General features: G+C 24.0%; 1 protein-coding gene across 1 annotated transcript in view; it reads right to left on the bottom strand.

Moving 5' to 3' along the window:
* The window catches only part of LOC129609589 (protein tipE), a 71,002-nt gene extending 51,840 nt beyond the window's left edge, over positions 1 to 19,162 (bottom strand). The window contains exon 1 of the mRNA XM_055521600.1: positions 17,232 to 19,162. Within this exon, the coding sequence (XP_055377575.1) occupies positions 17,232 to 18,013 (782 nt within the window). The 5' untranslated portion in view covers positions 18,014 to 19,162. The remainder of the gene's footprint in view (positions 1 to 17,231) is intronic.
* Positions 19,163 to 23,414: the final 4,252 nt, after the last annotated feature.

Below are 23,414 nucleotides of genomic sequence, written 5' to 3'. Positions count from 1 at the left end.
GTATTTAAGACTCTTTATTTTATTAATATTATATAAATAACTACATATATCGTACGCATACATTCACACAAGTACACACTCTTATTTTCGTATATTACACATTGTACCGCATTAGAAAATTTTTAAAAATTATTTAATTTTAATTATTAACAAATTGATTAAAACGTGAATTGAATTTAAAAAAATTATAAAAATTAATTTTAAATAGATTTCAAAATTAAAAACAGGTTATAAGATAAATTTTTTACAAAATATCAATAATTAACAAATATCAATACAAAATAATAAGTGAATACTGTTGTAATAACGGTAATGTTATTATTATCAATATAATTTTCATTTGAAAGGTTCATACAATTTATTTTCAAATTCTGTTTTATCAAAAATTACCAAAAACATTTCCAAAACCATAAAAAGAAAATCAAGGATAAAAGAAGAATTGTTGGAAATTTTAAAACAATTATCCTTTTCTTTTAGAGGACGATCATTTTGTTCAATATTAAAAATATTGAATTAAAATTTAAAAATTAAAACGAATTGAATACCATACAATGAGATGTTATTTACTTCAAATATTCGATTAGAATATTTGCTGAAGTAACAGTTTTTACTGATATTTATAATCACGATGGTAATACAAAATTTCAATTTTTAAAATTTGAAATATAGAAAAATTCTCAAAAAAACAAACTCTAAAATAAAATAAATTTATAAAGTCATGGATTGCAACAGAGCCAACAATTCAAAGATCAGTAAAAAATATCGACTTTGATCCTTCCTTTCCTCAAACCCTCAGTTTTATCCTTGCGGTTATCCTGTTATAAAAATTGGTTTATAAAAAGATTATTTAAAATAAAACGGACTTACAGAGCTGTATCAATTAGGGACACCATATGCTATTGTCCAGGCCATTAATTTTTGCAAATGTGAGGAAAACTCGGTTGTTAAGTTGAACATTTGCATAACAGAAGAGAGACACCATTTTGAATGATTGTTGTAAATTTTTCTAAGTCATTGAAGAAAAAAAACGTTTAAAATAAAATGTGCAGTGCTGTATTTTTCTCAATAACCCCTAAACCAGAATAGGTTCGAAGATGGCCCATTTACCAAATTAAACGTCATTAGTCACCTAGAAAATTACATTTTTTCAAAAATGAAAAGTTAAAATTTCAAATATTTTGAACTTTAAAGTTTGTTGTGTTTCCGAAATCTGAACAGATTATAGCTAATGTAGAAACCAGGTCCTTGTTCTACGGTTTCCGAATTATATTTAAAAATGAACCTTTATAAATTAATCATATTTAGTAATGTTACACGCACAGGTACAGAGTTATCCTTAAAATTTCAAAAACTATAAAATCAGTCGAAATTGATTTTAAACCTCTATAACTCCGAACCTGTTGAGCTGTGAACATGATCTCCATGCAAAAGTTTTGTCTACTCATGAGGTCCTAAACATTGGTATATAGTAGTAGTGTACTTTTATACAGGGTGTCTTGTATAATTAAATAATTAAATATCAAAAAAACATATATATACGTCTAGAAAGCTCATTTCAAAAAATTATTGCGGATATATTCTTCAATGTTGTCACTCTCTATATAGTTTGAAAATTCAAGATTTCTTTAAATCGAAAATCTTTAGTAGAAAAAATTATTTATACTCATTTTCTTAATCCCAATTGCATCCAGAAATTTATTAATGTAGAAAATTATTATTACATTAAATGAATACACGTATACATTTATTTGGTATATATGTATGTTATAACAAATAAATGTAAAAATATTATGTAACACGCATTTTAATTTTACTGCTTTACACATTTTGAATTTTATATTATTAGCATAGATCCTTTTCAATCACATATCGCATATGAGTTAGCTATAATTTGTTATCTATACATGTATATCAACAAGTACATATACATACACCTATATTTGAACACCATTTTATAAATGAAATCATTTATGCAATATTTTTAAAAATCTTTTATTTTCAAACTATATTAGAAATTTATTTAGCTACGCTTTAGAAATTTGTTATTTATTTAACAAAATATTGTTTTCATTTTTTTGTTTGTAGTTTTTTTTTTGTTTTTGCTACTTTATATAATATAAACTATCAAAATTGTTGTATCTAAAAAAGAAAATTTCAATGTTATCTGTTTACTTAAATTGTTCTTTTTATACACAGATGAATAAATTTTTTATATAAACAATTTTTTTATTATGATTTATATTGCTTTTGAGACAAAAAAATAAAAAAAATAAAAAAAAAATGAATTCTTTATTCACAGTAGTTTTAAAAACATTTCCAACAAAATTGAAAAAAAAATATGGTTATTAGTTTTATTTTGTCCGCCAGTCCGTGCCTTTGTTACAAAAACTCTTACAGTCTCTACGAAGGGTAAAAATTCATTTTTCTATATAGAAGATAAGTTTTACGCTCCTTCCCCTCTTCTGAAACTTTTAAACTCTCCAAATTCTTAAAAATGACATTTCATGACAATTTATTGTGTCGCAATTGAAAAAATTTTTAATTCGGAAAATGCAGCAAAATAACAACTTGATTCTTCTTTTGATTTCACTGCGCAGACAGGAGTTACAATGATAAAATGGCCATTGAAATGATCAGTCATCTTCTCTTTTTTGTTCAAATTTTTAACATAATTTTTATATAGATTAGCCTCTTTATTAACTAAATGTTTTAGCTCATCAAATTAGCTGTCAAAAATCTAAGCAATGAATGGAATCCGATACGCTAATACTCCTTTTTGCAATTTTTTGTTTTCATCCTAATCGTGTGCAAAGAGAAAAATGCTACTTTGCAAACCATTAGTTTGATTCTAATTTATATCTCTTCATTTTTTATTTTTTTTTTTATAAAATGGTCCATAATATAAATAATATATTAGTATAATATTATTTCGATGTTTAAACGCCATAAAGAATTTTCAAAGAAGAACATAAAATATAAAACAAAACAGGTGTTTATATTATTATAAAAAGCTATTAAATTAGTTAAATATGTACGAGTATGTATATGTGCATTTTATATAAGTATTGAATAATGAATGTTTTTAAAATAAATTATGTCAACTTTAGCTGGTTTTTTGTACACATACATACGTAGATGGATGAATAAAACAACATGATTCAATACTTATAATGTGATGATTTAAGGATATTAATTTAGATAAGAACAAAAATAAGATAAGAAAATGTACAAATATTTTTAAAATTCAAAATTAAAATTCAAAATAAAAATGTATTTTTGTTATTTATTCTAAAAATATATTTTATGAATTACATCGTATTAGCATATAAAATGAGAATATGTTATAGGTATAATTGACCACATAATTTGTGTGATACCATGGTAGCAATACATACCACTTATTATTTTTAAATGTTGGTGCTTATGTTAACCAACGTAGTTTATGTTAAGCTTTAGCACTTTACTATGAGTTTGAGTATTTTTCAAAATAAAATTTAATTACTCTATTACTTTATTTGTGAGAAATTCCAATAATTCTCAGGATAATAGGGCCTTGAAATTACTTTCAAACTGTATAAATTTTTAATATTTAAAAAATTTGAAATTTGTGCTTTTATTGTATCATTAACAATCAATTAAAAAAAATTTGTCACAAAAATGTCGTAAGTAACTTAACCTTATACTAAATTAGAAATTTTGAATTTGGTCAGTTTATTAATAAGGATCCCACTTGATTTATTATGGGTTTAATTTATTAATTTGGAATTTCTGAACATAATTAGATTAATTTAAGATTTTTATATTAAAATATAAACTTTGGCTGTAAATTAATTATAATTAAAAAATATTTCAATTATTCTTCCCTTATGTATTTAAAAGTAATAAATAAATATGCAGTAAACATTCAATTATTTGAATTCATATTCAGAGGACTATAGAAATAATAAATCGCCTAATTATATGCAAAATAAAATACAATATGATAACTTTTAAAATGAAACTTAGTCAAGAATTAAGTACAACAGATTTACTTAATTTGTACATGTATATTATATATACAATGTTATACATTGTAACAATATATTGTATATATATATATTCATATATGCATACATTCGTACTAGAATTGAAGAAATTTAGAGAGGGTATGAGAAAAGAATAATAATTTGAATAAAAATTTTATGTAGAAAAATTATGAAATGAGCACATCTGCTTTATAATGTAAAAATGCTAGATTTCTAAGATATTATTATACTTTTGCCCTCATATATATTACATATTATTAATTTTATCAAAATTATATTGTGAAAGAATAAAAAATTCGATAAAAAAGCATATGGTTTGTATAAAAATAATTTCCAAAGGATTTTTTCATATTCTTTCAAAAAGCCAGCATAAATAAAATAAGAACGTAAATTATGAATTTACAAGCCTTATCGCTGTATATACAGATCAAAGTATAAATTTTATAAGGCCTGTATAATATATATAGGTACATATGTAAATGTGTATATGAATAATTTATCAAGGTACATTTGTTTTAAGAATGATGAATGTGTAAATAATCAATGGCTAATTTTATTGTTATACTCATTTCATTTTAAATTTAAATGAGTATACCTTTTATTTATCTCCATTTGAAATTTGTATAACACATGGTGCATAGATACGTACATACGCAACATTAATTATTTTTTAAATATTTTCATTCTTAGAATTATATATAAACAATACTGGTCGATTTGATATTCTTTTTAATGGAGGTTATAATGGGTAAACGAGTCGTTATTTAAGTAAGAATATGTTATTACGATTTTTATTTCCACACTAATCATTTTTAACATTCACTACTTTAATTTTTTCACTACGTTTCTCCTAAGCTAAGAATCTATGCTATTATTGAATTTATTCTTTTAATTTTTGCTATTCACATCATACTCGTATAATGTGTTCATATTAAGGGATCAATAGGAAATTTTCTTAACTTGCTGTCAAATTATTATAACTTACTAAAAAGATGTAAGATAACAGTCAACTTTATAACAGTTTATAAGTTATTTTAAATATAAATTAAAAGAATTGCTTTAATCCAAAAGATTCATTGCAGCAAATCAGTTCATAGTTTGGTTATAGTTAGAAAATTGATTAAAAGCGAAATTAAAAAATTATTCGTTTCAAAATTATTAATAAAATTTAAAATGTTCATATTATATTTAATTTCTTTTACTTTAAAAACAGATAGTAACGAATTTCATATTAACAAAAAAATCACATTTTACATGCCCAATATTTCTATTGGGAATTAAATTTGCTTTCATCTAATAATCTTCTTAAATAAGCATTTTATTCATTTTATGTTAATTCGCATTTGAATTTCAATAGTAAAGAAGAGAAATAATAAAAATTAAATCTTTTAGGAAAATTTATTTAAAATTGTAATGTCTTAAAATAGGTTCCCTGACATCTCATCATACGAGACATTTCATCATTGTAACATTTCATCATTGTAACATTTCATCATTATAGCAATTCATCATTGCACATTTCAACATTATAGCAATTCATCATTATTGTATTTCATCACCATAATATTCCATCATTGTATAAAGTGCATTTTGCAAACATAAGTACATGTAGGTGTAATTAAGTAATTAACATACTGAGCAATTTTGGCAACATGTTGAAGCAGTTTGCAGTTTTGCTGCACAGTGCAACTAATGGAACAAAAATTTAAGAGGATTAGGGTGTAAAGTAAATTTGTACAGGTAATTAAATTAAAGGACATATTGGTTTCACCAATTTTTGTTACTTATCCTTTTTGCCACGTAAAGGCTTGTCCCACAAACAGGCAATTTTGTTTTTTGTTTTTTCTTGACTTATTATTTCATATATTTATTATTCTACAACAGAATTCATTACAGTAAAACACAAAGACATTGCGCACGAAACAAATTTAATGTCGAAACACACAAAAATGTATCAAATCACTTCTTGAAAATATTTCCAACTTTCTGACTCGCCAGGTGCATAGACTCCTGTAAAAAAGGGTTAATAATAAAAAATAACATGACTGACTAGATTAAGTTTTGAGTTTATGGTCTGCTACTGCAAATTAGTTAATTTTCTCAAGTACTTCATTTTATCCTCTTCATTGTAATACCCCTGTACAGCTGCAATTATCTTATCATTTTATTACCTATACTTCTTTTTTGGTTGTGGGCGACCATCTTCAGTGATAAAATGTTATGGTGATGAGATACAATAATGATGAATTGCTATAATGATGAAATGTGCAATGATGAATTGCTATAGTGATGAAATGTTACAATGATGAAATGTTACAATGATGAAATGTCTCGTATGATGAGGTGTCTGGTCACCCTTAAAATAATATCAATCTTCGCGATTTATTTTCCATATGAATCAAAAAAAATTTACAATATTATTTTTTTCTAAATTTTAGCGAATAATATGCATGTTTTAAAAAGATAAGGACAGCTTAATCTTTGGTATGGTTAAATTATAATTTTTTTATCTTATTCAAAACACGTTTTTATACCCTGCACTTCGTGAAGGGTATATTAACTTTGGTATGGAGTTTGTAACTACTTGAAGGAGTCATCTGCGGTATGGACATATATATATATTCTTGCTCAGCGTAAAATTCTGCGTCGATTTAGACATGTCCGTCCGTCCGTCCGTCCGATCGCACGATAACTCAAAAACGAATAATGCTATCGACACCAAACTTTCACAAGTTTTTTCTTTTGTGCCAAGGACGAACCCTATTGTTATTGGACTAATTCGGACAACGGGTTCGGGTAGCTGCCATACAACTCAAGGAGTTTATTTTAAATATTTCGAAAACTAATAAAGCTATAAATATAAAATTTTGTATACATGTGTCCAATTATATTCTACACATGCTCTAAAAATTATAATGGGATAGCTGCACCGGTTCGGTTGGCTGCCATACAACTCCAACAGCAAATTTTTTATATTTGGCAAAATAATAAAGTCAGATTCGTGAAACTTGGTAGTCATGTGTCCAATGATAGGTCAAATGTATTTCTGAAGTTTTAGAAGAATTGCTTGACAGGTTCGGGTACCTGCCATACAACTCCAGAAGCTAATTTTAAATATTTGGAAAAACAATAAAGTGAGATTCATGAAACTTGGCAGTTGTGTGTCCGAATGTAGATCAGATATATTTGTGAAGTTTTAGTGGAATTGCTTGACAGGTTCGGGTACTTGCCATACAACTCTAAAAGCTTATTTTAAATATTTGGAAAAATAATAAAGTCAGATTCATGAAACTTGGCAGTTATATGTCGAGTTATAGGTCAGATATATTTCTGAAGTTTTGGTGGGATTGCTTGGCAGGTTCGAGTAGCTGCCATACAAGTCTAAAAGTTTATTCTTAATATTTGGAAAAATAATGAAGTCAGATTCATGAGACTTGGCAGTCGTGTGTCCAATTATAGGTCAGACATATTTCTAAAGTTTTGGTGGGATTGCTTGGCAGGTTCGGGTACTTGCCATACAACTCCAAAAGCTTATTTTAAATATTTGGAAAAATAATAAAGTCAGATTCATGAAACTTGGCACTTGTATGCCGAGTTACAGGTCAGATATATTTCTGAAGTTTTGGTGGAATTGCTTGACAGGTTCGAGTAGATACCATACAAGCCTAAAAGCTTATTCTTAATATTTGGAAAAATAATAAAGTCAGATTCGTGAAACTTGGCAGTTGTGTGTCCGATTGTAGATCAGATATATGAAGTTTTGATGGAATTGCTTGACAGGTTCAGGTACTTGCCATACAACTCCTAAAGCTAATTTTAAATATTTGGAAAAATTATAAAGTCAGATTCATGAAACTTGGCAGTCGGATGTCCAATTATAGGTCAGACATATCCGTGAAGTTTCTATAAAATGACTTCACGGGTTCGTGTAATTGCTACATAATAACGAAAGGTGCAGGGTATAATTCAATCGGTTTATACCGACTGAAACGTTTTTACTTGTTTTTATTTCTTTTTGGTCTAGTGCCCTCTTACAAACACTCGTCCATGAACGTAGAAAGAAGATACAAATTTGTTCCTGTATATTTAAGAGTAGATATGGGCCAAATCCTATTTGATATTTGTAATTCACATACGGTATATGATTTTACTTATAAAACGCTCCATGCATTTGTCAAAATGCGCCTTCTTGGATATTTTTATTATACCGTATTAAGTGCAGTCTTGGTGAAAAACGTCGTTTAAGAGATTTGAATTTTATGTTTGAACATAATTTTTCAATGGTGAGAATTAAACGTTCAGTGTTCACATCAGTAATTCAGCGATGAAAGCGAGACGGAATAACTACACTTAATATATAAATTTTAATTGAACATTTTTAAAGATTGCGGAACTTAAAATACAAATTGGATCTAAAATATTTGAATGGCATGTACCAAATGATTTCGACCTTTTTTAAGTCTTATTTCCAGAGTTGCGAAAATTAATTCAGAACAATTCGGGCAGAATTAAAATAAAACAAGATTTAAAAACTCAAAAAATTTTATAAAGTTATACGAGACTTAATAATGCGTAAAATATAATGCTGGAGCTTAGAATTAACTTAGAGATTAGATAAAAATAATTACGCGTAAGAAACATAATTTTAACATAAATTTCATACAAAAATTATCTCAAACAAAAAATTATTGAATTTATTATTATTATTATATTCAGAATATCTAGAAAAACGTATGCATCACATGTTTGTGTATATGTAACAATATAAAATAAAATAAATTAGTAAAATAAAATTGTAAAAATACAAATATTGAACTATTTCCCTTAATCATATAATTCCAAATTTTATTTTTCTCTATACTACCACTTTTTAATACTTTAACTGTCAAAGAGATTACCTTCTGAATATAATAAGGATTATTTATCCTTTAATAAATGTAATTGAAATTGTATACGATAATCAAATAAAAATAAATAGAATTTTATTCAAATACACTGTAAAAAAATTTGATGTAAAATTGCTGTGTAAAGAATCTATGTTATTTACATACGTTTTAACAATATTATAGTGGAAATTTGATTGTGATTTTAGTTGTCCTTTGATAAACAAAGTGTTGCATTATGAGACAGCGTCAACGTACAAATTGGACAAAATGCAACTTTCATATGCTCTAGCTAGATGGACGATTGTAAAAATAAACCGAAACGAGGGCTAAAATATAAAATTTATTATGAAATATATAAGTAAGTATTGGTCGAAAATGACACAAGAAACAAAGTTTAATGTAAGTTTTTTTAATTATTCACACTGTTTAGTCAAATTTTCCAAGTTTCTATAAATTTGATAGTAATTTTCGAAAAATTTAGTGAATAAATTAAACTTTGTTTAAATATATTATTCCTAGGACTGATTAGATTTAATAATTATTTTATCATAATTTTATTAAATAATTGCATTAGCTGTATATTATCTACTGAACTGGGTAAAAAATTCACCACTCTGATATAGAAAAAAAAACTAAACTTTATATTTCTTCTTACCGCAAAATTCAGACCATTTTTTGCAGTGTACTCATGCATATACATGCTATAGAACCTAAAAATATATCGTTACCTTCTAAAATTCTTTTATATAAACACGTAGTTCCTCTCTACAGCCATTACATTGAAAAAAAAAAACAAAAACAAAAGGGTCAATAGTTTTCTTATTTAAAGGTTTTTATTATTCGAATAATTTCAACTGGTTTATTTCAGATCAAGAAAAAAACAATAAGAAATAACAAGAACAATTCGTATTCTTTGTTCAATATAAATTGCACCCTTTTTGAATTATTTATAAATTTAATACACTATAGTTAAAGTACAAATTCAGAAAAAAAAATTAAAACCATGTACAGTCCATATTGCTAGGATGTGATTGTATTACTAGTGTATGTGTATGCTTTTTTTCAGAAAATAATTTAGTATGTGCAGGAATTTTATAAAATCAAATAAAAACTTTGTTGGTAATCTTATTGTGAATTTTCTTTTAAATTATTCGATTGTAAAAATAAATTTCTTTTTTTTTTTTTGTATTACAACTTCATCAGGCTTTGTGTTGTAAATTGTATACATATTGATACTGCAAACTGCTGCTGAAATAGTAGATTCATCTAAAATCATTATCATAATCCACTTTGCTTAAAATTTTAAATCTAAAACAGATTAAATGTATAAGAGGTTTATAGTGTTATACGAATATTATTGAATTCTACTGCGAATCTAGCATAGCAATGAGGCATAGAAATATTTTGTAATACATTTTCCGTGCCACATTCCCATATTTCAATATGGTCTTTATGGTTTTTGGTTTCAAAATTTTAATAATACTTCAAATAATTGTTAGTGCACTGTTTTACATTAATAAAGTATGAAATATTCTTATATAGGCTACAGCAGTATAATCGAACCATTTAATTTATCACAGTAATTTGTTAACGTGTTCACGATTTTAAAATTTAGTTTTTGGTTTATAAAAGAGAAATATGTGAATTCAATGTCTTATAAGAGTTGATAAAGGCTAATTCGAAAAATTGTGTTTTGAATAATTCAATTTCATATTTTAAATCTTATTTTCGTGATTCCACTTTGGATATAGCTTCAGAAATAAGTGGGAAAAATTATAAGTCTAGAGTAGACAAAAATGGTAATTCAAAATGAAATTAAGAATGCTTCGAGATGTTACAGACTCTGTGTCGAAGTTAATTTACCCTTTCTTAAATAAAGGGTAAGGTACAGAAACTAAAATTTAATATACAATGATAAATTTAATACAATCTGGACAAAATTCTGTAAAGAATTTTTCTGTAAAAAAGTTTCAAAAAAATTCTTAAGAAATTGTCGGGACAAAAAAAGTAAATAAAAGATGAGTAAATTTCAATTTTTCCAAAGTTCTAATGCTTGTATTTCCGAAAAAAACATGCAAAGCCAAATAACCCGCTGTTCTTTATTTAAAGCCTTCTTAAAACTCTTTTCAAAACTCTTTGTTTGAAACTCCTATCTTTTTTGGAACTTTAAATAAACAAAAAACTTCAAGTATGTTAAAATTTCGAAAAATTTTCTTAAAATCCTTCTAGCTCGGAAACGATTCCAATTTGACATGTTCCGAACAAAAATTTTACTCAATTTCGACCCTCTGCCCTGTGTTATATGCTCCTAACTAATCCATGAACTTGTATACAATTTATACCATTAAGGTTAATTATGATATTTTGAATTTCCTATAAGAAGTTTTACAACACAAAATCGACCCTATTTTTATATTTGCCCTTAGATTGGTGACTATAAAACCAATATTAATTTCTTTTTTCTTAAAATTTCTGGAAAAAAAAATTTTTGAGCCTTGTTGCTCTCACTTGATGCTAGTGTTATTGCTATAGTATAATTAAAACGAAAAATTATTGAAGTTAAATTGGATCGGCTTTTAAACTCATTAAAACTCAAATATGATTTATTAAATTTCAGCTTAAGCATTCCAAATAAAAATTTAAAATTTTATTGTTACTCGTATATTGAAAAAATTGAAATTTTAAATAAAATTCAGATTTGTTCTTGCAATAAAGTTTGTACATAAAGTTGTCTTCAACCAGAACTTTCGCTAGTTCTGCGATATTTTACGCAAAGCAATCTGGAGTTTCTAAAATTTGCATGCTTTACTTTTTTTTTTAATATTTACTCAAAAGCAAAAGTAAACTAATTTTTGAATTACATTTTTTATGTTTAGAATATGTCGAACCTTTTTAATTAATTTGGGATTATAACTATCCTATCATCTGTCGCTCAGATCTATATATTCTTGTACTTTGACAAACTTCTCGAATGTACCAAAATATTTCTGTTAATACCCTAAATTATTGCGCGTCTGGATTAGTTTCTTCTTAAATCAATTAAAATTCATCAAAATAACAGTAACAAAAAATTCGTAAATTGTGCCTAACACTTAACATGTTTTTTTTCTGATTTCTAGAAATCTCCCAAAACAGAGATTATAGATCTCACTGAGATTTTTGCAAGAATAAATATGCGAATAAATCACACACTTATAAAAACACAATTTCACATTAGAAATTTTTGATATTTTAAAACAAACTCCCCATATTTCCAAATCAGCAACAATGACAATATGAAAATTCTAATGAATGAAGGAACCAATTTTGTTCATAACTAAACTTAGAATAATTCTAATATAAGGCGAAGGTATATACGTAGGTATATATAAGAGAATGGAAACTAAAACTAACATTTTATAATAAATTCGAGATTATTTTTTTTTTGTTTCTGCTCCCCTTTTGTTAAAGAACAAAAAAAACAAAAAAAGTTAAAAATAACTACATATACACATACTTTGAACCTTGAAAACTTATTATAATACCATATAATTTAATAGAATATTTACAAGAGGATATTTTATTCTATTTGCTGTAAACATTTTACTTAATTTTTATAACATATGTTTAATATTAGATTGGGGAATTGCACGTTTGGGATAAATATTAATTTTGTTTTTTTGTAAATATATGGAAAAAGTTATTTTGTTTTCTTCTTTTTGAAAAGTTTTTTTTTATAAAGAAAAGCCAAACAAAAAATAATTTTGTTTTGTAGATCTTGTCCCTGTGTAGTGTTTGTTGCGCGAAGAATTTTGATTTGGAAATAGATTTTTATTAAATAATTTATAAAATTTTCTTGATTATGATTAGAATAAAATTAATAATAGGTTTTTACAAATGACAATAAATTTAGGCTCCAATCAGATAAATAAAATTACATGACTACTCGAGTATACGAGATTGTACATAGTTCTATTAAGTTTAATAGTATTCAGCATAATTGCTAAATATTTCAGCAATTTTTAAAACCAGAAAATAAAATTAAAATTGACTTTAAAAAGTTACATTTTAAACAATGCACGAGATCATGTAATATTATAAAAAAATCACATTAAGTCCTGTAATTATGCATCGTTGTAAAAAAAATCCTTTTAGGTGAGCCACCTAGCGCAAAATTTAAATTACAAAGTAAAAAATTACAGGTAATATAAAAAAGCAGTATTGTAATATAAAAAAGCTTAAATAAATGTTTAGTGGTTCCTTTCCAACTATTATTTAAATTAGGCACTAGGATTATAGATCGAATATATTTCAAACTAGCAAAAACAAAGCAGTTTATATTTTTTGTGCATGAAACAACAACAATATTTTCCACAAAATATACAAAAATGTTCCATTGCTCCGATGATGGACTAATTTCCAATGCTTCGCCAAGACCCTTTTACTAAAGAAAAAAATAAAAAAGTTAATTTTTGTTTTCGTCTAAATTTAATGCCAAAACTATAACGGAATTCAAAAACTCGGAATTGAATTCTATAAAACTGAAATCAAAACTTGAAAACTCGGTAAATTTATTAGGGTATTTTAAAAGAACTACTTTGAAATTTGTATGTACTTAATAAGTATTCAAATTATTTTATTGTGGCTATTAATTAAGACTGTGGCTATAATCAAGAATATATTCTTGATAATCTTTAGAAAATATTGAAAAATTTGCGTGCAAAACTCTATTAGTATTAAAGTCATAAATTCATTATGATCATATTAAACCAGTATTTTAAAGGACTTTAACCTTGAACTGTGATGTTAGAACAGTGATGTTCAAAGTTTCCAAGCAAAAGATGTAGACGTTACGAGTGTTTTTTAGCAATAAAGAGAAGTACCAGTTCAATCTTGTTCATTTCAAAAACAGTTCTACATATAGTAAAAAGTATACATTTGTGCCGAATTTCAAGTATATAATTCTGCAGTCTACGTTCTCAAAATAGCGTTTCAACAACCAAATTAAAATTTGATTCCGATCAAAAATATATATGTTATGGAACTGCAAATGTTGTGTTACATATGTCGTAGCAGAGTGGATATACACTTTATATAACATATAGGAGGGTTGCAAAAAAATCTATAACGTGGCAGCAATAATTGACAGAAAGGTGTCCCCTTTGAATAAAATTTTGAGGTTCTAATTAATTTACTTTTAAATATAAGTTTAACAGAAATGTTTTGCAAGATTGTGAAAATATTATTAAAACATGTTTAATAATATTTTCAAGTACATTAACTAAAAGATTAATATATGTTTTCAAATTTTAAGAAAACTGTAGTAATCTTTCAGTTAATGTCAAGGAGGAAATTAAATCATTAGAAGTTCACTTTTTAGAAACCAAAATATTGTTAAAAATAAAAAACATTAGAATTCAAGAATCAAATTTCAAGAAATTTCTGAAATTATTAACTAGTACATATGATATTCCTTCAGAAACGAGTAGCTCGTCATTTATCAAACAGAGGTCATATATAAAACTTTTCAAAAATCTTTTAACTTTTAACGATTATAAAAATCTTAATATATATTCTTAACAAAATTAAAGCTAGTTAAAGAGGATAGTAGGCTAGAGATTAGAGAAGTAAGACAAGATCAAACTTATAATATTAATTTATAAACAAACGAATATTTTTAAATTAACATTTCACTGAAAGAAAACATAAAACTAGAAATTAAAGTACGGGCCAGATATTGATTTTTAGTCGGGTTTGAAATATGTTATATGCCCCAAAAATAACTCCAAAACTATAAGTAACTCATACAATTTCCTTTAATATAATAAGTCATAATTTAAATTTAAGCCTACAAGGAATGCACAATATGGTTCGAACAATTTAATTAGAACTTCGAAAGAAATTAGAACGTATTTTAGTAACTTCTGTACAAAGAAATTTAGTAAAACGTCATTGTTTCTGAGAACGATTGTCGAAATATTAAAGAACCTCTGTTGCTATTTAATCATATCTCACTTATAGCATGAATTTAGTAACTATGATCATCATTGTTAAAAAAGAAAATTGTCGAGTTTGTAACACATGCAATCATCATCAGTTCATTCAGAAATAACACAATAATTCGTAATCTTATTTTTATTAAAAATTCATCAAATTTATTTATTTCATCATGATTTCTATATAGAATAGCAAGTCTAAAAATTTCTTATCTAATAATATATAATTTTATATACATTAAGTATATTAAAATATCTAAGATAGTATTACCATAAAAAAAAAATTAATTAAAAAATTATATATATATACATATATGTAGGTATACCTAAATTTTAGAGAAACATCCTTAAAGTAATCATAAAGCATTTCAATACGAGTATATAAAAATTTCTCGTCACTTTATAAAGAAAATATAAATTTATGTATGATCATGCCTTTCATACTTCTTTATAATACCAAACATATTTTTGAAATTTCCACGTAATTTATTGAAAATTTTAAAATTGATGTTTAGATAAGCTATATACGAGTACAATATATAAGATTTATTTAACAAATATAAGTTTGCATATAACACTATTATATATACACAAGTCTCAAACTTTAAAAACGCGAGTATGGAATTCAAACATTTTTATTTTTTACGGTAGAAAATTTCTATTAGCCTTTTTTAGCTCTTAATTTTAGTGAAATCAAAGTGAAGAACCACAATACTTTTAATAAAATTATAAACCCAGAATATTAAAATATACCAATTAACATGGACCCCAATATAAGATTTTAAACACATTGTGAAAGAGAAATTAAAAGAAAGAAAAGCGTGACATATCATTAAAATTTTCAAATTAACTAAATAATTTATCAACTATTATAATAATTAAAACCTGCAGTCTGCATCTTGTTTTTTCAGTCACCTTTTTTGATTACTTTCACATGAGAATCCTATCTTTTCTAATTAATGTACTGTTTTTCAATTGAATGTCTTACTTTTTCTCAAAATATTATGAAAATTAAAAAAAAAACATGTTTAAACGTGCTATTTTCGGAATCCAAGCTATTGTATTCGGAGTATAATCGCAGTCATATATTACTAAAAAATTGAAAATGATACGTGAAGATTGCTATCATGTAATTGTATTAATAAAGAGAATTGCGAACGAACTTATGTCGAACACGGCTATTTTAAATAATTTAGCTCGTACATAAATATATAGATTTAATATTATTTTGAAATATTTATAGAAGAATAGGCATATAGTACGAGTATATTGAATATATTACTAGGCTGATGAAAATTATAAAAATAATCACTGTATGTATATAATATTATACATACTCTTATACATCATAAATATAATGTTTTCACGAATTTAGTGAAAACAAAAACAAACAGCCAAGTGAGGAGCACAAAGATGAACAGTTTTCAATGCTCTTTATATATTTATTTCGTATATTTTATAACATAGATATACACAGTATATCTATACATAGGTTTACACAGTAAATATATTATTTATTTGTACATAAATATTATAAACAAATAAATAATCAAAATTTTCAATTAATCTAAATATTTGAAACGAAAAATTAAATTTATAATATTTTCTTAACATTTTATAATACACGAGATTTTTACAATCACTCTTTTTGTTGTAAACGAAAAGTAAGAAAGCATACAAATACAAATAAGAAGAAAAGAAAAATAAAACGCCTGAAAGTATGTGATTCGTGATATTAAAAGAAAAAATTAGAATTTTTTTTTATTTTTTTTTCCACCCCCTACTACAACATTTGCACGTTTCATTTTTATCTTTAAAAAAAAAATTCTATATGTAGAGAAATTGTCGCTTGAAAAACATCAAAACATATTTTTTTTGTTCTGTTCTTCTTGATTTTTTTTTTGTTTTGTTCTTCTATTAAATAAATTTCACATAAATTAAGAATAATGAGAGGAGAAAACACTACTTACAAATATCACAACAATTTTACGATTTGAATTAATAAAAAGTTGAGAAACAAATCGATTTATCGATTTTAGAATCGAATAAAATTCTTTTTTATGTAAAATGACACAAAAAATTAAAAAGGATATATGAGAAAAGTCCAACATTTTACGCTTAAAGAAAAAATAATTTTTTCCTGTTTTTTTTTTTCACTTTTTAAAAAGGTTTCACTTTTACTATTTATTTTTATTTATTTTACACGTATATCTATATGTAATTGCTTACATATTATAAAAAAAACTGTTAAACTAAATTAATCAGCTTAAATAAATTACACAAAAAACACAAAAACATAAAACTTTTTAATTAAAAAAATGAAAAAAAAAATAAAAAACACTTACCTTAAATTATCGATTCTTGGTCGTCTCATTTGACCGCGACCTCTTCGATGACTTCGATCTTTTTTACATCTACAATCACAATGCATAATACATAAACCTATTGATGATATTACAGTTACAACAAATGGTATTGCAAAAAAATTTACAATCATTGATATTTGTTCTTCGCGATTATATTTTGTTAATACAACAGTTTTATTACGTTTTGAATAATAGCACGGATAAATAGCACCTTCAATACCATAAAAATCATTAAATTGTTTACATTTAACACTTGGCGGATAACCGCAACCTTTAATATTAACTAATAATGTTGCTTCATCTGATTGTTCCATATCCGATGTAAAATTTGTTAATATACTACTTGTATAATTTTCTGGTATTGTTATATTTTGTTCAATAAATGTTACAAATATATGTGTACATTTGTACATATCTGATGTACAACCTTCGCGACATGAACTCCATGTACAATTAAATATACCAATACGATCTTCACGTCTAACAGTTGTACATAATGTTGGTGTATCAATAAATTCATGACTAAGTGTTGATATAGCTGGATCAACATATAATGGTACCAAAAATAATAATGATGCACCAGCTGTTACCGAAAAAAATGCCAATGTTGATGTACCATAAAAACGAACACGTTCACGCCATGATTTAAAACGTCGATTACCATTTTTCTTTTTAGGCGCCAGTTCCTTTATTTTACGTAACCGTAATTCTTGTTGTTGCTGTTCGAGTAATAGTTCAGAACTGCCACTCCTCATGGTCATCAAATTGAAACAAGTTAAGATGATATTATTTTTTTATTTTTGTTTTTTTGTTTTATTTTTTTTGCTGCTATAAATTGATGTTGTTTTTGTTATTGTTTCTGTACTTTAATATGAAATTTATATTTTTTGTTTTTTTTTTTTCTCTAAATAAATATACGTGTAGTTTTTATACTTGTAGTTTTAGTTCAGATTTTGAATATCCTTTTTTCCGTTTTTCTTGTTACTTTTGTTTTTGTAATTTTATTGCCGTGAGAGAACTTACAATATACTTTTTTTTCATTATTATATATGCGTATATATAAAAAAAGAAATATAGAAATTGTTTTTATATTTTTTCTCTTTTTTACATTTGTATATAAAATGGGACATAAAACTAATTGTTTCAAAAAAAAAATATGAAAAGAAAGGAAAAAACAAAAATTATCGCAAGGAAACAAAAATTGAGGTGGTAAACCACCCACAATTCGAGGTCAAATATAATTTTTATTCTGTACTATATCCTTGTATATTTACTTATAATGTAGCCAAAGAGAGAGAGAGAAAACATAAAAAGGGGAAAATTTTACAAATTCGGATGCTGCAAAAATGTTGCTCTAAAAACTTTTCTACTCTCTTTCTCTCTTTTTTGTCTTTCTCTCTGCGTCTCTAAATTCTTTTGTTTCAATATGTAGTTTTCCTTTTCTACTATAATTTTGTTGATTTTTGAAAAAACTATAAGACAAATTTTTGAGTTAATCAAAGCTGACTGAGAGAGTTCACAAATTTTAATTTCATATGTTTTATATTGTTGTTGCTATCCTATATTTAAGAGATGATAATTATTCAAGAAGCTGGCTGATAAAAATAATTTTTTGATTTTTTTCGTTTTTGTTATATAGGTATTCTTCTAAAATATTGTAATTGTTGTAGATACATAGACTGTGTTGTATGCTTGTATTTGTAAAAACTTACATGAAAGGAACTTTTATTTTCTTTTATTGAATTTGTATTTGTGCTTTTTGCAGATTTATTAATTTTTAGTTTATTTTTTGTTATTAATATAAATTTTTGTTCTTTTTGTTTTATTTTATTAAAATTTTTATCATACTTTAAGAGGTTTTTGTCTAAAAGGAAACTTTTTATTGTAATATCCTTTCTTGCCTTTTAAAAAAATGCCATAATGTTTTTGACCTCTTATCTTCATTTTTTTATCATAGTTATTTATATATATTTAAATATTATAAACTCATGTACTGTATATGATTTATTTCTTTAGTAATATATTAATTTTTTTAATTTAAGTAAATAAATAAAATTGTTCTTAATTACAAAAAAAAAATTAATAAAATATTTGAATTAATTCTTTAATATTTTAAAAAATATAAAAAAAAACTTATTTAATTTAAAATTTATAAAATACTTTTTTTTAAATGAATAAAATATATTTGAATGTATAAATGGAATAATTAAATATACTGAAATGTTTTAATTATTTTAAATATTTAATATTATCAATCACAATATTATTTATATTTAACATTATTTTAAGTTATAAAGTTATAATTCAAATTTTAACACTTATTTTATTAACTATATATGTATATATATATATTAATTAATACACACATAATCAAATATAATTTTTTATTAAACATTTACTTTATAATCAATCTACACATATATTATGTATATGAGTATATCACAATTATTCTACTATTTAACAACATTGTTGCACATAAACTGTTGCATTTTTAATTGTACATATTATATGTATATATATATGGTGTATTATTACACTCTGTAATTTGAAATAAGGTATAAGAAAACAACAAAAAATAAAAATTTAAATTCACCACGTTATTCAATATTATTCAATTCTTTTCCCCGAAAATTTATGAAACTATTGTAAGAATTTATAGGTGAAAAATTTTCAGATTATTAATTAAATTTATAGTTATAAGAGTTTTAAACACGTATGAATTTTATTTATTTTGTTTTTTTTTTCTGAAATTTTAATTAACAGGTGTGTGTTCATTTTATTTACAAAAATTGTTTTTTATAGACCTATAAACATCTTTATGTATATAAACATTGTTTATTAATGTTGAATATGGTGGTTGCTGATGAATTAATGTTGCCATTAATTTTTTCATATAAAAAATGAGAAATTAAGATTTAAATTTGAACTTTTATTTTTGTGCTTTCAAAAGAATTAATTTTAAATTTTTTTTGGCATAATTTTATGCATTTTAAAGTTTTAATAAAATTTCATATTAAATTCGTACATAAATATTTTAATTGTATGTTATTTTGTTATTTAAAAAGTTTTCCTTGTTTGATTTTTTTTTTAGGTTTTTAAGGAATTAAAATTTAAATTTCATAGAAAAAGAAAAATAAAAAGGAAACCGAATTTATTTGTTTGTATTTTAAATTTTAAGATTTATTTTCGATATGTTGTTATACAATTTCGGTGGACTATATATATATATTTATTACACTGTGTTCGACACAGTTTTCATTATTATATTTCAAAAATTAAATTTTTTTTTTTGTATTTATTCAAATGTTTGTTGTTTTTTAATTTAAAAATTTCCAAAATTTTATAACAGAAAAAGAAAAAAAATTAATGTTTTTATAGACAGAAAAGCTTTTTAAAATTTGTTTTTATATAAAGATCATAAAATAATTTGTTAAGGCATTTTAAATTTGAATAATTTCAATATTTTAAAATTTTAATGCCATTTCTTTAAACAAATTAAAATTTTTAATATTTTTATGCATGTTTACTCTTTAGTTTTTATTTTTTCTATTAGTTTTGATTTTGAATATGAAAAATTAATATTTAAATTTTGTTATAGCTTTAATATTAAATTATTATTCTCCATCATGTTTTCATTTTCATATCTATAAAAAAAGAAAATTGTAATTATTAGACTCAATAAATAGATAATTATTTTGTTTTAAGAAAAATTAATACGCTCCATAATTAGTGTATTTGGTAAAATGTAAAGTACAGTAGAATCCAATTAAAATCCCATGAAAAATTTCATGAATTTGGTGATAATAACCGTGAATTTTAATATTAAACAAGGTTTATTCAATTTTACACTATATGAAACTAAAGGAAATCTTTTTAATATACCAGATTGTAAAAATAAACTAAGTCACAATAAAATGCCATATTACTACTACATATGTAACATCGTAATTTGCAATTTTTTTGTAAATATGTTCATATATATAAAAGTTTTTATTAAATATTTAACTATAAAAGTACGAAAAAATAGTACTTTAAAATTGTATAGAAACGAACTTTTTCAAATTATACGAACTACTTCTAGAAATGACATTCATTTTATTTGATAATAAAAAGAATTCACATTAACAATTGAGATATTTTACCATGACATTTAAAAATTAACGAATTTTCTCAGAGGTTATTTTAAGCGGACTCTACTATAAATCTATTTATCGATTGAAAATTGTCTTGCAAAAATGTATATAATATTATAAATTAACTTAATGTTTAGTTGTATATTATTGGAAAAATTTCCATTCGCATCGTATTTGTTTCACAAATGGTATAAGTATTACAAAACTTAATTGGAAATTATTTATACCTACAATAAACGTAAAGCTTTAATATTTTCTTAAAATTATGATATTTCCAGTTAGGACATAATTTCACAAATAATTTATTTATTATACATTATTTAAAGTGTACCGATTCTATTCTTATTTTTTACTATATTCAACATATTGTTTAGTGATTTATTTCAATTATATAATTAAGTCATTGGCAGTTACTCCATGACATATAGTATATGCGCTATCTATCAATGTGGTAGTTATACAGGCAAATAAAAGCATATGTAATTATATTTTTAATAACAATAAAGCTTAAAATACTTAAAATGAAATTTTTTGATCACTTATATATCAAATTAATATCGATTGTATAACCTCTTTTGCTATATATTTGGGCTTACACAAGAAGTTCTCAGAAGTTGATAATTTACAAAAATGGTAAATTTTCGGACATTAACAAATAATTTAATTTATAAATTAATAACATTTATGCTTTTGAAAAGTAATAAAATAAAAATTTTCATAAAATTTTATTTGCTCAAAACTTCAGACTTTATAAAATTTTTATGTAAAATAGAAGGATGACAATAAAATGTAGTCATATTAAAAAAATTAATGAACTATTCTAAAAAAAACTCAATTACGTTAAATTTAAATTATTAAGTTATTGTCGACTTTAATATTTTGTTCTGCCCCTAACGATATGCAATTTTATGATATAATACCAAATTATTTGTAATAGAACGCAATTCTTAGAAAAAAATATGTTCTTTAACAAATTGAAATTCTTCGAAATGTGCCAATTTAAAAACTGATTACTTTTTTTGATTCGAATTCATTTGTTCTATTTGCGTAACGCAATATCCAGTATTGAAAATTGAAAACATTATGAAAAATATGAAATTCAATTTTTAACTAATAATTTTAATAAATCCTATATGAAATTCCTAAAGCAATTTTGTGCAATTAAATAAAAATTTTATATTAATTAATTTTCTTACTTATTTTTCTCATTATATTCAAAATATTGATTTATTTTTCAATTATGATTTAGTTCATAAGCATTATAAGTATACTAATTTAAGTAATTACTAACTATATCTGTGTCGTACAATCCAGTCAATACTCGTATCAGTAAAATTTTCTTTCTTTATAATTTATGTACATTAAGGACAGTAATAATATCAGAAAATTTCTTTAACTTTATTTTAATTTTACTTTTATCTTATATTTTCGTAACTATTCCTATATTTATTTCTTCTATAATAAAATAAAAAAAGTTAATTATTTCCTGAAAATATTATTTTTTTTTTATTATTATTAAGGTTAATGAAACAATTACTATTATATACAACTGTATTTTCTAGTTATTGAAAAATATACATACACGTATATAATATTGGGCTCATTTTTATTTGGTATAAAACCAAAAAAATTGCATATCGTGACTTCATCACTTACTAAATAGACCCATACCAGCCCATACACTTATATTTTTATTTTATTTATTGCGATAGCTAATTATACATTAAATATTTGAAAAAATTTCCTGCTAACTATTTTCATGAAAAAACCTAGGAGCTACCCGCTCTTTATATTAGAATTAAAAGATAACTAAATTGTTATATTATTAAAGTATGTAATAAATATTTATTTAATATTGTTATTTTTATTAACACGTGGAAAACTTTAATTATTAAGTATATGAGGACAATTTTTAATTACTAGCTAGTTTTAGTGTTATATTATTTTAGTAATTAAAAATTTATTATATCTCGATTTAAATGATCATTGTCCGTTTTCTGTGTCAATGAAAATATGAAATGGTAACTCT

This window comes from Condylostylus longicornis, unplaced genomic scaffold, assembly GCF_029603195.1.
Source record: "Condylostylus longicornis isolate FDR11 unplaced genomic scaffold, ASM2960319v2 ptg000040l, whole genome shotgun sequence".
NCBI classification, from domain to species: Eukaryota; Metazoa; Arthropoda; class Insecta; order Diptera; family Dolichopodidae; genus Condylostylus; species Condylostylus longicornis.
The sequence above is the reverse complement of the archived record's forward strand: the minus strand, read 5'-3'. Positions and strand labels throughout refer to the sequence as shown.